A 14,824-nucleotide genomic window follows, 5' to 3' on the forward strand; every position below is an offset into this window, starting at 1 on the left:
CTCTTATGCTCTGTCATTCGAGTTTTAATTTTTCTCTCCGTTTTGCCCACATATGCGAGGCCGCATGGGCATTTTAGCAAATATACCACATTTTTTGAGTCACATGTGGCGTTGGTAAACAAGTTTATGATTTTGCCTGTGGTTGGATGGTTAACTGTGTTGCCACGGATAATGTTGTTGCAATGCCCACAATTAGCACATGGGATTGTACCAGAAAATTTCTCATTTTTGTTGGGTGTATCTTTTTCAATAAGATCCTTTAGATTCCTGGATCTCTGGTAGGCGAATAATGGTTTACTGAAAATTCCCCTAAAGTCTGGTTCCTTCTCAATCATCCCAATACATTATACGACAAGCAGAGTGCATGCCTAAAGGGCAGTGGAAAGGTAGAGAAATACAAATTGTTAGGAATATTAAGAGAGAAAACACAATATTTTGTAAAATAATGACTATATTTGAGGATTTTCAAAACAGAGAGTGAGCGAACGTGTGCTTTTTGTCTGTGCGTTTGTAAGAATTACTGGTAAAATTCGACTGGCATCTCACAATATGCGACTGAGAGCACTTGTACCCAACTATTTATCAGAAAATGCATTTATTAGGGGCGTGCAACTCCCCAAACACCCCCTGAAGCTACGTCCCTGTTTGTATTGATGGTGGTATTAATAAAAGCATAGTCATGCTGTTGTTGAAAGTATTGCTTTCTGTATACAATTCACATATGAAATAAAGAATGGCAAGTGACAAAAGGTTCTGTGAGGCAATGCAGTTCAAACTCTCTGCAGAGCATGAGTATGGCACTGAAATTGTTCTTAACAAATTGATGCTTTTTAGACTAAGCTTTGAACCTCTAGGAGGGTGTTAAATAAATTGTGGTGTCCCAAACATCAACCAATGTAATGTTTTTGTGGTAATTTAAGACAAGTATAGAGTTGATTAGAACTTTTATAATAGGGCACGACCAAAACAAAAATGTGTTGTAGCCTTGTGGACTTCTGCTTCTTAGCAAGGCCATGTGGTCTCTGAAACGTGTTGTGAATTGTAGCAGTTATTATTGCCATGACTGAAACGTTATTCGGCACGAACAATAATGACTAGTTTAATTATGTTATACCCTTTTCTGATTTTTCTTCTATCTGAACTATTTAGCACCATATTATGGATCACACACTGTGCCGGAAACTTCAGAGGTTGTTGAAGAATCCATTTTGTGCACAGATGGCACAGGGTGTTGCTCGCATATGGGCTGTCATATGTGTAATGATGCTTTCTAGCGGTTGCTCAATTCATAGTAACTATAGACCGGGTTTCATCTCATTAACATATTTCTGAAGTGCAATCAAATAGATTACTACTATAAATCGGTATTTTTGGTAATATGGTACCTAGACTTGTGTGAATATTATTTTCCACACCATGTGCAACATACTGCCCAATTTATTAGCATTTCAAACTTTAACTATGTTGCTAGATGCTCTTGGTGAATTTTAAAACTGTGGACGCCCTAAGTTACAGAAAAGGAATATTTCCATCTTTGTATCGTAGTTCATAATTGATCAACCTGGGAAATTAATAGAACCTTCATTTAAAACGAATCTACAATTGCACAAATGTTATTGCTCTTGGTTTTTTGTAACTATAACGCCTGTTTGTTACTCTTTTAGGGGTTTCCAGGAGACATTGGTGCGCCAGGTTTAAATGGACCTGAAGGACCAAAGGTAAAACATATTATTTTGGGTAATTATCAAATTGTTTTTTAATAGTTGTAATCCTAGTAAAGTTTAGTTTTAAATAATACAACTGTCTGCAGTATTCCTTAACAAGCTATCCACGTTTCTGATTGGTAACTATTATAGCTCAAATTCGTATAATTAGTCGTCACACTTCTCTTGTAATATTTCTTTTGTCTGCCAGCTTTCCCAAGATGTGAGCTTCCCTTTATTTCTCGTTCATGCCATGTTATACAAGTACTGCATTATTTCAATTCAAGTGGAGAGGGTGTGACGTTGCCGCCAGAGCTACTGAATTTGGAAATATGGAACGAGGTTTGAGTCTCAGCGTAGGTTCAATATCCTGTGATTCTGGACACCTTTTTATATCTCTTTGTGACTAAAAACATGAATGTGACCTTGTGTAATGTAACTGGTGCTCATATAAAGTGCTCCAATCAGTGGTGTTGCAAGGGAGGGGCAGAGGGCCTCGGGTCGCAGTGGCATCCCCAGCCGCTCTTACCTGTGGCCACCGTGGGCTCACAAACGCAAGAATCGCCAGCACCCCCTCCTCTTACATGCAAATGCAGGAACCGCCATGGGCGGAAAAAGGTCTAGTTACGCCACTGGCTTCAATATCACCGGGTTGAGTTTGTACTATGTAAAATTGCAAAAAAAGGAAAAACCTCTAAATACTTCTGGACTTGCTGGCTTTATATGACCAACTGAAAACGATTTGCAAAGATGGTACAGTTTATAACCTAACAAAGCCCCACAAGCGACTTCTTTCGATGCTCTAAAAACATTATCTGTGGGTTTAATAACAGTCCAGAAGATGTTTATTTGTGTTCAGAAAATCATTGCATGCTTTTCAGAAGGATGGAACTGGAGTACGACGGAAAGAAATAAGTTGAGCTATTCAAGGCTTATTGCAAGGGAGGAGGAATATTTCAATCTCATCCTCAATAAATCATGAAAACAAAACATTTTAGCAATAAATGGTGAAGAAATTTAACGACCTTAAAAGTGAAAAAATATAAAATATGAATATTCCCTGGGCCATATTACACAAGTGCCCCAGAGCGCAACAGACGTTTGCGCCCATTCTCTGTGTCCCTGGGCACTTTGGTATTACAGAAGGGGCCGTAAATGCTTGTGCAGCCTCTTCTGCAATCCCAATATTGCTGGTGGCGCACATATAGTGCCAGCGCTATCACCACAGGATGTCCCCTCATTTGCATAGGGGCGTGGCCCATGCAAAGGAGAGAATCCCTTTGCCTCTGTGCCCACGCCGAATTATAGACGCAGGCGCGGGAACAAACAAGCAGTCAGGAGACCCCCAATGGCAGCCCTTTGGAAGGGGCAATGGGGTCCCATGAAACCCCCCAGATATCCCCTTGCAGGCGGGTGCAGACACTCACTGCACCCACCTGTAAAGGGATCTCTAAAGCCCATTAACAGTGCAGACAGATTGCTGCCTGCACTGTGAAACATGGAGCGGCTTCAAATCAGTCGCTCCATTATTCACAGGTATGCACTGCCTTGGGGCATCGCGTGTTTGTGGCTACCCTGGAGGCAGTGCATTCATCCTACTACACACACTTTCCTTCTTTGCGTCAGGTGCATCTTTTGAAAGTTGTGCCCAGTGCAATCAAGGAAAATGTGCCACATTTATAACATTGCCCCTATTTGCTATATGAAGAGAATGATAAAAGCTGTTAGACACACTTATTCATTCACATGACAAAGTAGATTGTGCATATAGCGCTCCACTATTCAGACATGAATGCAGTAATTGTGTTGTGTTCCTATGTACTAAAGGTGTCTGCACTTTGATGTGATATATGTTCACACATCTGTAGTCTATGTACAAAGTGCATGGATAGCTTCAAAGTGCAGGGTGGTCAAAATCTTCATATCATGCAGTGGGTTCAAATGAAGGTCAAGTATTTTATGTCATTTGACAGTCCCATACAGGAAACCATTTCCTTGCAGTCGAGTTTGCAGACTGTATGTCCAGTATTTTAAGGATTCACTGTTTTTCTAAGCAGTTTACTTGTATGTGATATCCACAAGGGATTTCAATAAGCATTAGTCTTGTAATTGTCGTATACAAGGGCTCTATTTGGAGAAGTCTCACTACCCTTGATTGCACTGGATGGTCACCTACACATTTTTGGTTGTGTCTTCAAATTGTATGTGCATTCCTCATTTTGGTGTTACATTAAGTGTTCAGAGGATTCAGAGAAGCTTTTTGTAAGATGGGCTCACAAAGTATTTGGAATTGTAGGGCTACATTTTACGTTGAACTGTTTCGGATACCTCGGATCAGTGTACATGATACAGTGTATGGTATTGAAGGTGATGTGGAAATTGATTGTGACCAGTACAGTGGTTTTGGATTGTGAAGGTGATTTCACTGGAGTGCTTTAGTTACCTTTTTTTTCTGCACTATTTCGGATCATTTGAAGATAGATTTGATTTATTTTTCTGATAGTGGTAGAATGAATGAGCATTTTCAGGTTGCGGGTTAATACCGATGGAGTGCATTACTGGACAGGTTTGGGTGTATGAATGAAAAAAATGTTAAAGCATAATGTAGTGGTGAGATGTGTGAACAACATATTCGTTATGAGCAGTGATGCCTTTTTTTAGTGATGGCAGTCACTCCTAGCCTTGGTAATGTGAGACCTTGACAGGCCTAGCAAGAGTGGGGAAAATTGGATTCATGAAAGGCTGGTGGTGCATTTGGCATGTAAGAAGAATAGTTGTGTTCTGGTGCCAGTAGGTTGCAGGAATCTCCTAAATGTTTAATATTTAATTGTAGGCGTGCACGTTTCTATGATCTGGTATTAGTTTTGAATGTTGTTGGTGAATGGTAGATTTGAAGTCCTTAACATGGGAGTTGTGGTGTAGAAGATGGTAACCTGTGATCATCAGAAGTGGGTGTCAATGCTGAGTAACATAGTTGACTGGGGTTAACTTTGCAGGACCCCACACAGAAGCTGATGAAAGTTTGACAGAATATGCTCCATTTTAGTTGGTAAGATCTGAAAGAAAGAAGGTGAACTAGGGGGTAGAAGGTGCCAAGATGTTCACTACTAATGACAGGCAGTCAGTAATATCAGAGGCTGCTGAACGAAGCAGGCCGCTGATTTACCATTTTTTGCTAGTGGTATGGAGGCTTCCTGTATTTTAAGGATCATTGTTTCAATGCTGTGCACTAGGTGAAAGCCAGAGTGTTACAGGCCAGTTGTCAATATGAACCTGGAAGTAAGAAATTATGTTTTTCTAAAGGGTTCTGTATATGGTGAGGTAATCATCAATGTATATTTTCTGGATGTTAAGGTTGGGTTTTGATATTGGTTTGTGTGATGGTCGAAATAACTATTAATTCTTCTGATTTTAAGATGAGCTGTTGGATGGGGTCAAGATGCTCTTCTGCTTTTCAAAGGATTTTGGTTGGTAAGAAGTCACTGATGGGGGAACTGTCATGTAGACTTTTGAGGATGTCAACAGTAATGGTTATGTGAAACAGTAAAAGAAAGAAATCAGTGGTGAGTTGCGGATTGGGTTACTTAGGTTATCACTTGTGTGAGTCTGTTGGTTGATTTATCATTCTGTTGAATGTTGTTCCAATTGTTTTGATTTTGTTGATTAAGAAGATGAATGATGATTGAAGGTTTGTTGCTGATTGGCTGGTATTCAATCCCTCGAGGGTCTCCACCGAGGTTTAGAGCTTCTTATCTCCTTTGTATATGGTATGAATCTTTAATAACAATTCCTGGATTTTCTCTGAGCCCCTCAGAATTGCAGACTTCCTATCAAATAACATTGCCCCATTCAGCAGTGTTCAGACCCCTACTTTTCACTTCCCAATCTTCTGAAAAGAGCTGCAGATGGTACACAGTATAAATAAAGCAAGACATGGCACCTTCCTCTTGCCATGCCAAATATCCTAGATTTTCATTTTCACCTACTACGCATTTGCTTTATATTGCGTCCTGAAACTACCTGGGGTCAATTTGATGAGTATCTTGAAAATATAGTTTTACTAAAATGGGATTGGGATGGAGAATGATCAATTTTACAGAAATAGCCAGAATTTCCTTGGTTCCTTTCAGTGGATCCAATCTGAATTTTCTGCAGGTAAGAAAGAAGACATTTTTCACAGAGTGATTCTGCCTCGTCTCAAGAGCCTTATTTTTCAGTGAGGTTCCAAGACCATGGCTCTTTCCTGATGCTTTGCTCACACTGTCTATTTTTGTCAACAGGGACAATAATGTTGATAAGCTGAACAGTTGAAGAAAAATGTAGTCTCACTTAATCTAAAATGTCATCAACACAGAAAAATGTTTAGTTTGCCTTACTACAGGTCACTGTGGCTCACATGTGACCTCAGGTTTGCTAATATGAGAGCTATTCAGCATCATCGCTGGTGGGTATCAGCTTAACGCCGCAGTACCTCATCAGAAGGGCATGTTATCTCTGCTTTTAAGAGAGCTGACCTGCCACCAGGACTATTTTTACTAGCCCTAATGCCAGAAGATAAAAGCTTGTTCATACGTAAGACCACAAGCACTAAATAAAACTAGGATGGTGGCCCACCACAGCTGCGTCTGGTAGTTCAAGAATACATTGTTGACAGTAATACCTTTTTTATGGTCCCCTAAAAATGTCACAGTAGATACCAAGTATGCTGATTGCAGTCATGACCACACATCTAATGCCAGATAAAGATTTCCAAAGAGGACGCGCCTTTCATCTCAAGTCCAAGCCTTTTACCGTTTGTGGCACGTAGTTAACCTCTCTCAGAAACGAAGTTGAAGAATACATTACACAAGTCTGCTCCACTAGACAGTTTCTTATACAGTAAACACACAATTTAAACGCTGTCAAATAAGAAATTAGTGTACGTGTTCGCAGACCTATGACCTCTCTGTCATTACTTTTATTTCCCCTTCCATGTCACTATCCGAGTTTGGAAATGATTATAGCCAACTCAAAATGTTGCAACTAGCACTTGGTTTTAGCAAATGCTTCCTTTGTACAACCTGATGGAAGATTGACTGACAGGCCGTGTGCACCAATGAGAGTGTGGGTGTGATCGTGCAATTAATAATGTTATTCATTCAGTACAGCACAACTGTGTGTGGTCCATTAAGCTCTAGGAAGCAATGTTCATCTTGCATTCGCGTGTCTTATCTTCAAAAGAATTGTGGTTTAACAGCTGCAAACTCAAATGTAAGCTCCAGAGTTATTGTGCGAAGCTTAAATGTAGGTTTGTTTTGTTTTTGGGTGCTTTGAAGTTTGGGCGATAAGTGTGCTCCTGTACTTACATAAACACTGTTCATCCATGATTCCGATAGTTTCGTATTGCTCGTTAGTGACGGTAGAGCATCCGAGCTTCTAAAGTTCTGGCCTCGACTAGTTAGGGCTGTGCCTTGTAAACAAATAGGCTCGGTGATCAGAGCGCTCATGACTGTGGTTTGTTCTTCAGGGGCTTCAAGGTGACCGAGGACCCCCGGGACCGCAAGGGCCTAAAGGAACAGAGGTAAGTGAAAGCATGGCACGGCATTTAATTGTAAATTGGATCTGTTCATAACGTATATGATGCAACAGCTGCAAGCACAGGAGTTATTTAGACTGCAAACGTCTGCATTCCACAGCCAGTAGCCGAATTAATTGTTTTAACCATTTAGCTGTTGTGTAGTGGATAGCAGAGCAGTGATAACGTTTTTAAAGCACAAAATGGCGTCTGTTTATTTATTGTCCATTTTCATTCCTTTGAACCTGCAAAGCATAGAAAGCTACCCATTGCGTTTGTGCATCGGATAATCAATTACTGTCCTCTTGCTAGTAATAAACAAGTGGATGTATTTTTTGTGAGTCAACCATGGGTGTTTACAAAGATCTAAGATCTGATAGTGGGCATGCAGGTCAGATAGCCCATTTGCCATTACTATAAGATAGCTTTGATGAAAATAGATACAGCATCTAGGTGATGACTACCTCATATATTTTAGGATTTTTATCAGCAAACCCTAGTTACTCCACCATGGTATTTCATTGTACAACTATGATGCTAGTATCACTGCAACTTAACCTTCTATGTTAATGTGCTGTGTGCTAGAGACCCACACACAACAAACATCACTTAATACATTTCTGTTCACTCTGTGTTTTTTTCTTATAAAAAGAAAAACTACAGTGCTTTATCATGCACACTAACAAATACTACAACACATTAACAAACATAGGTAAATATGGCAAGTGGAAATTAATTCACTCTTACTTTTACCTGGGAGACTTACGGTGCCATCAGTAAGTCAACTGTTGGGCTCCTTGTTCTAATGGGAGGACACCGCTGCTCTTGGGCAGCTCTCCAAACCCCCAGCAAGGCTCCCTCATGGCATCGCCCTCCTAGGGAACTGTAAGCCAGATACGCAACAGAGTGGAGACCTCACTGCATGCAACAAATTAAAGATGCTGGGCTGCGCACGTGGAGGCCCGGTCGTCCGTTTTGGACTTTATACTGAAACTGCTCAAGCAATGCCTTCCTCTATCATGCACACTAACAAATACTACAACACATTAACAAACATAGGTAAATATGGCAAGTGGAAATTAATTCACTCTTACTTTTACCTGGGAGACTTACGGTGCCATCAGTAAGTCAACTGTTGGGCTCCTTGTTCTAATGGGAGGACATTGCTGCTCTTGGGCAGCTCTCCAAACCCCCAGCAAGGCTCCCTCATGGCATCGCCCTCCTAGGGAACTGTAAGCCAGATACGCAACAGAGTGGAGACCTCACTGCATGCAACAAATTAAAGATGCTGGGCTGCGCACGTGGAGGCCCGGTCGTCCGTTTTGGACTTTATACTGAAACTGCTCAAGCAATGCCTTCCTCTCCACCCCACCAGCACTGGGGACCCACCGATCAGGTCAGCCTCATAGGGTCCAAACAAATGGTGTTATCTTGAAATCCGCCTGGCAATTCTCAATGAGGCACAGTGGCATTTTGCACCTGTTGAAGCACTCCAGCTACTAGGAGTGTTGGATCCAGTCCTCTATATTTTTGCAATTTTCTAACAGTTCATTTTTAACAGCTCTCCCTCTGATAAGAAAGAGCTGAGACCTTCTTCTCCTGCCTCTTTAGACCCTCAGGAACTTTGGTTCTTCTCCTGCAGCTCCAGCTCTCTGTTGCCGCACTCCAGCCGCAGTGAGTGCACAGGACCCAGAACCTGTTTTTCTGCTTGATCTCCTGCTGATCTTATTGTCTCGGGTGGTTCCATAGCCGCACCCCAGGGCCCTCAAAGCAGGGTGCACACCTTCCTACATTCTCAAAGCCCAGTGGCTTCAGCCACTCCACCGGACTCCACTGGACCGACCACAGCTGCGTCCACTTCAGCTTCAGAAAAACCACTACCCACCACCACCCGCAACAGGTTCCTCACAGAAGCTGGAGCAAGATCACCGCCGACCAGCTCACCACCTCCCTCAGCCAGAACCCACCTGCCAGCACACCGGACCCCAACGAAGCAGCCCGCAACTTCGCACAGTGGCTGACCGCCTGCGCCGACGACCTCGCACCACTGAAGAACCCTCCCAGCAAACCCAGAAGCAAGAAGGCCCCCTGGTTCACCGACGAACTCAAGGACTCCAAGAAGACCTGCCGCACCCTCGAGAAAGCCTGGCTCCTCGACCGGACCACTGACAACATGACCGCCCTCAAACACACGATCCGCAAGCACCACCAGCTCATCCGCACCACCAAGAAGAAATCACTGAAGGATCGACTGGACAACAACGCCCACGACAGCAAGGAACTCTTCAGCATCGTCAAGGAGTTCTCCAACCCCAGCACCAGCAACAACGACATCACCCCGTCACAAGATCTCTGCGACTCCCTCGCCTCATTCTTCCACCGCAAGATTGCCGACATCCACAACAGCTTCGGCGCACCCTCCTCACACCCAACCGTCGAACCAACACACCCCACCACCACCCTCCGCACCTGGACCGCAGTGACCACCGAAGACACAGCCCGCACGATGAACACCATCCACTCCGGATCTCCGACTGACCCGTGCCCCCACCGCGTCTTCAACAAGGCCGACTCCACCATCGCACCCCAACTCCGAGAGGTCATCAACACCTCCTTCGACACTGCCACCTTCCCGGAGAGCTGGAAGCATGCCGAGCTCAGCGCCCTACTGAAAAAACCAACAGCGGACCCCACCGACCTCAAAAACTTCCGCCCCATCTCGCCCCTCCCTTTCCCTGCCAAAGTCATTGAGAAGATCGCCAACAGACAGCTTGCCGCCTTCCTCGAGACGAATGGATCCCTCGACCCCTCGCAGTCCGGCTTCAGAGCCAACCACAGCACCGAGACCGCCCTCATCGCAGCCACCGACGACATCCGAGCCCTTCTCGACAACGGGGAAACAGCGGCACTCATCCTCCTGGACCTCTCCGCCGCGTTCGACACGGTCTGCCACCGCACCCTAGTCCAACGCCTCAGCAACACTGGCATCCAAGAGAAGGTATTGAAGTGGATCATCTCATTCCTCAATGGAAGAGGAGTCCGACTCCCCCCGTTTCGTTCCGAGGCCACCGAAGTCATTTGCGGCGTCCCGCAAGGATCATCACTCAGCCAAACCCTCTTCAACGTCTACATGAGACCTCTCACAGCCATCGCACGCCAACATAACCTCAACATCATCTCCTACGCCGACGACACCCAGCTGATCCTCTCCCTCACCAGAGACCCCGACACCGCCAGAACCAGCCTCCACGAAGGGATGAAAAACGTCGCCGAGTGGATGAAGAACAGCCGCTTGAAACTAAACTCAGACAAGACGGAAGTCCTCATCCTTGGACCATCACCCTCCGCCTGGGACGACTCCTGGTGGCCCCCAGCCCTGGGCACCGCCCCCAAGCCGACAGACCACGCACGCAACCTGGGCTTCATCCTGGACTCCTCCCTCTCGATGACCAGACAAGTCAACGCCGTCTCCTCTTCATGCTTTCTCACCCTCCGCATGCTCCGCAAGATCTTCCGATGGATCCCGATCGAAACCAGGAAGACGGTCACCCAGGCCCTCGTCACCAGCCGGCTGGACTACGGAAACACCCTCTACGCCGGAACCACAGCCAAGCTACAGAAAAAACTACAACGCATCCAGAACGCCTCCGCCTGACTCATCCTGGACATCCCTCGACGCAGCCACATCTCCGGCCACCTGAGGAACCTGCACTGGCTCCCCGTCAACAAGAGGATCACGTTCAGGCTCCTCACCCACGCACACAAGTCTCTCCACGACCTGGGCCCCAAGTACCTCAACGACCGCCTGACCTTCCACACGCCCACCCGCCAGCTACGGTCCGCTAGCCTCGCCCTCGCCGCCGTACCACGCATCCGAAGAGCCACCGCCGGAGGCAGATCCTTCTCCTACCTGGCGGCCAAGACATGGAACTCCCTCCCCATCCACCTTCGGCTGACTCAGGACCACCTCGCCTTCAGAAGACAACTCAAGACCTGGCTGTTCGAGCAGTAGCGGCCCCCTTCCCCCAAGCGCCTTGAGACCCTTCCGGGTGAGTAGCGCGCTATACAAGTGTTATGATTGATTGATTGATTGGCTTCCTGGCCACCTGCAGGGTCCCTATGTGCCCCAAAGGAGTTAGCCCCCCTTTCCTGGGTGCCTTCCTTCTACAAGTCCAATACACAGAAGTTTCAGAGAAACACTGGACCCTCTCTTTCAAGGTCCCTAGCAGGTCCACATTCTGATGTGCCCCAGAGGAAGAGAGTAAACCAGGTACTTATCCAAGTAAATAACAATACAGAGTATTCCTTCAGTATGCTCATTTTAATCACAGCTGCTCCAGAGCTTTTAGCTCCACCCCTAAATGGCACAGAAAGGTAGTCTCTTCCCTGTTACACACCAGAAGGGAGTGTCTCCTGTGAGTGGTGCCAGGGTCCATTTGTTTCTCAGAGAAAGGGCATGCCTAGGTTTGTCACTAATTGTGAGTTAATTAACCCATGCAGAGTTCTTCCTTCCTCTGTTCCTCTCACATAGGCAGGCTAATCCTCTCCCATTGGGCCTACGGTCTGGGGGTGAATGGGCCTACTGTTTGGGGGAACATTTTGGGTGAATGGGCCTACTGTTTGGGGGAAAATCTGATCTACCCTCTAGCCAGCAAAGTGAATATTTTTTTCCAGCAGGATAGTTCAAAGCCCAATCTCATTTGGACTGGCTCTGGAAAATATTGCAGTACTCATAGTACGCACAAGTGAAATTTGGGTTTCTGGTTGAGAGAGTGAAAACATACTCAAGCAGCAACCACAATTCTCTTCAGGGTGAAACACAAGTAAATCCCAAATTAACCACTGCTTAACCCCATGGTAGCTTGGCACAAAAGCAGATAGCTTCAAGGTAGTGTTAAAGTACTTATGCAGCACACAAACAGTCAGAAAGTGAAAACACAACAAAAGAACAACCCACACCAATTTAGAAAAATAGAGTAAAATTAATTACATTATTTGACATGAAAATGACAAAAATCTAGTTTAACAGAACCAGAGATATGCAATTGTTATGTAAACATAGTGCTTAAAATCACAAAGTGCCAACTGTGGTTATCTGGTCATGCTGGACTCAGAGTAACTCACACTGTAGTCAAAGAAATTGGTGATATTTCTTTTGGGTGCCGAATTAAATTATATGGCTTGCATAGGCCATAGTCCTTTTGTTAAAGGCCCAATCTACGACAGGCTACCTGTGTGCAAATACTAGGCTGAGTTCGACGGTCATCCTGCTCGCTCAGCATGCGCATGTGATCTAATCTAACCAGCGAAGACCGCTTACCTTAGTGCAGAAGCAAATTTATTTGAAAAGATGGACACGGTCGGTTAGCACTCAAGTCCATTTTACCAAAGAGAGCTGACAGTGAGTGAGACACAGTTAAAGAGACTCAGAGCAGAGGTCCAAAAACCAGGTTGTTCAAAAGCAAACAAGATAAGTGGTGTCAAGGTGCATCATCAGAACCCACTTCATCACTGTGCCTGCTTTTATAATGAAGAGCCGCTAATAAATTGACCTCAGTCGTGGGGGGTGGATTGTGCTTGTACTTTCCTACAAGCCCAACCTAGACGAAACTGTTTGCAGAAAGAAAACAGTTTAATGGGCATGCAGTATGGTAATGGTCATTTTGACATGTTGTTAGACATCGCACAGGGCAAAACTCTTAATCAGGACCATACAAAAATTTGCCCAGCGGAAATAATATTACCCCTGGACATTGTGTGCTCCATATCACTGCGGCTCTGAAAATAAGGGCTTTATTAACCTACTACCAGCCCGTCCCGACGTTCTCCGGGTATACAAACGCCCACAACGGAGTCCTGTGAACGCTTGTTTTGCAGGATTTCCGCGCCCCCTTTTTGCCGGATGCCAGTTGAATGCTGCCGATTGCTGTATGGCCACGCCCCCACATGCCCACAACGGAGCCCTGTAAACGCTTGTTTTACCCGATTTCCGCCCCCAGATTTCTGCCCCCAGCACAATGCACACGCTTGTTTTACCTGATTTCTGCCCCCAGATTTCCGCCCCAGCACAACGCACACGGCCACAAGGAAGTCCTAACACGTAGCGTTGGCCATGCCCCCACATGCCCACAGCGGATCCCTGCAAACGCTTGTTTTACCTGATTTTCGCCCCCAGATTTCCGCCCCCAGCACAACGCACACGGCCACAAGTAAGTACTAACACGTAGCGTTGGCCATGCCCCCACATGCCCACAACGGATTCCTGCAAACGCTTGTTTTACCTGATTTCCGCCCCCAGCACAACGCACACGGCCACAAGGAAGTACTAACACGTAGCGAATGCCGCGCCCACCGCTGTATGGCCACGCCCCCACCACAACGCACAAGCCCTCAGCACAACGGCCCGAGCCGAACACCCACGCCCACAAGGGACTACTTTTCCCCTAAGGTTCTTTTACCCTTTGAATGTATATGGTGGCCAGCTGTATATCCTATGTCCGTCTGCCGCAACTGTCCTTTCCAATGTTGTATTGGGTGTTGTGATTGGTGCTGTGGTTCCTGAGATTACCCGCCTCAAAGGTTTGGGCTCTCTCTTTATTATATTAGTATAGATAAACTGAATTTGAAAAAACTGAAGAAACTAGCAGATTATGTACCAAAGAACAAGACAGAACTTAGTTAAATGTAAAATATTCATTTTTTCTGTAACATGTTCTTTTTCTCAGTTTTGTGACTAGTTGACGTTTGAATGTTAGTTTCTAATGGAAGTCATTAATCCTTCTTCTTCGAGACTTGATGGCTTGTCATTTAAGTGCTTTCTTTTTAAAGCTTCTGTTCAGAAGGGTTCACGGGATGTACTGTAGCAGATGAGCTCATAGGACATGGATTGTGGGAGGATTATGCGTGTTGGGTAAAAAGTGACGGTGAACTTTCTGAATTAGAGCTAAGCGGAAAATGTTTTTCTCATCTGTCACAGTGACACCTTGAGGAAGACGCTAAGAACACACTTGCACCAAATAAATCATCCGGGTTTCTCAACAGGATTAACATTTGAAATGTCTGTCACATTTTTCATGCCGAGAACATTATTTAAAAAATATTGTAAGGTCTGATTGTTGTTTCAGGGAGAAGAAGGACCCTTAGGCCCGCCGGGAGGCATCGGACCCAGGGTATGTATCCATCATTTCACTTTCACAAAGTTCATTTATATTCTCTTTTAAAATGCGCACTTTTATGTCTTGTGTTTTTTTGGGCAGTGAATATGTGTGTATGATTTTAAAAAGCAAGCTTCACCATTTTATAGAATAACCACACACTCCTCCAGTTTATAACTTTAAACAGTATCAGACATAAATTAACTTAAGATATGCATACAAATATATGTTTTATGTTTATATTACTACCGCTCCTATTTTTGATTACATTAATAAGTGAAGGGACTAATACACTGTCTAAAATTGTTCATTTGTTCACACAGAAAGTTTGTTGGTTTATCAAAGTTGTGCATGGTTTTTGTAACATCAATAATTTAGGACCTGATTACGAGTCTGGCTATCTTACGAGTTAC

The 14,824-nt window shown here is 44.7% G+C and overlaps 1 protein-coding gene across 1 annotated transcript in view; it reads left to right on the top strand.

The window, feature by feature from the left end:
- COL24A1 (collagen type XXIV alpha 1 chain) overlaps positions 1-14,824 on the top strand; it is a 979,161-nt gene that overhangs the window by 587,151 nt on the left and 377,186 nt on the right. Inside the window, exons 20-22 of the mRNA XM_078645481.1 lie at positions 1,665-1,718; positions 7,210-7,263; positions 14,382-14,426. Coding sequence (XP_078501607.1) covers positions 1,665-1,718; positions 7,210-7,263; positions 14,382-14,426 — 153 coding nt within the window. The remainder of the gene's footprint in view (positions 1-1,664; positions 1,719-7,209; positions 7,264-14,381; positions 14,427-14,824) is intronic.

The sequence above is a fragment of the Lissotriton helveticus genome, chromosome 1_1 (genome assembly GCF_964261635.1).
Source record: "Lissotriton helveticus chromosome 1_1, aLisHel1.1, whole genome shotgun sequence".
Lineage (NCBI taxonomy): Eukaryota > Metazoa > Chordata > Amphibia > Caudata > Salamandridae > Lissotriton > Lissotriton helveticus.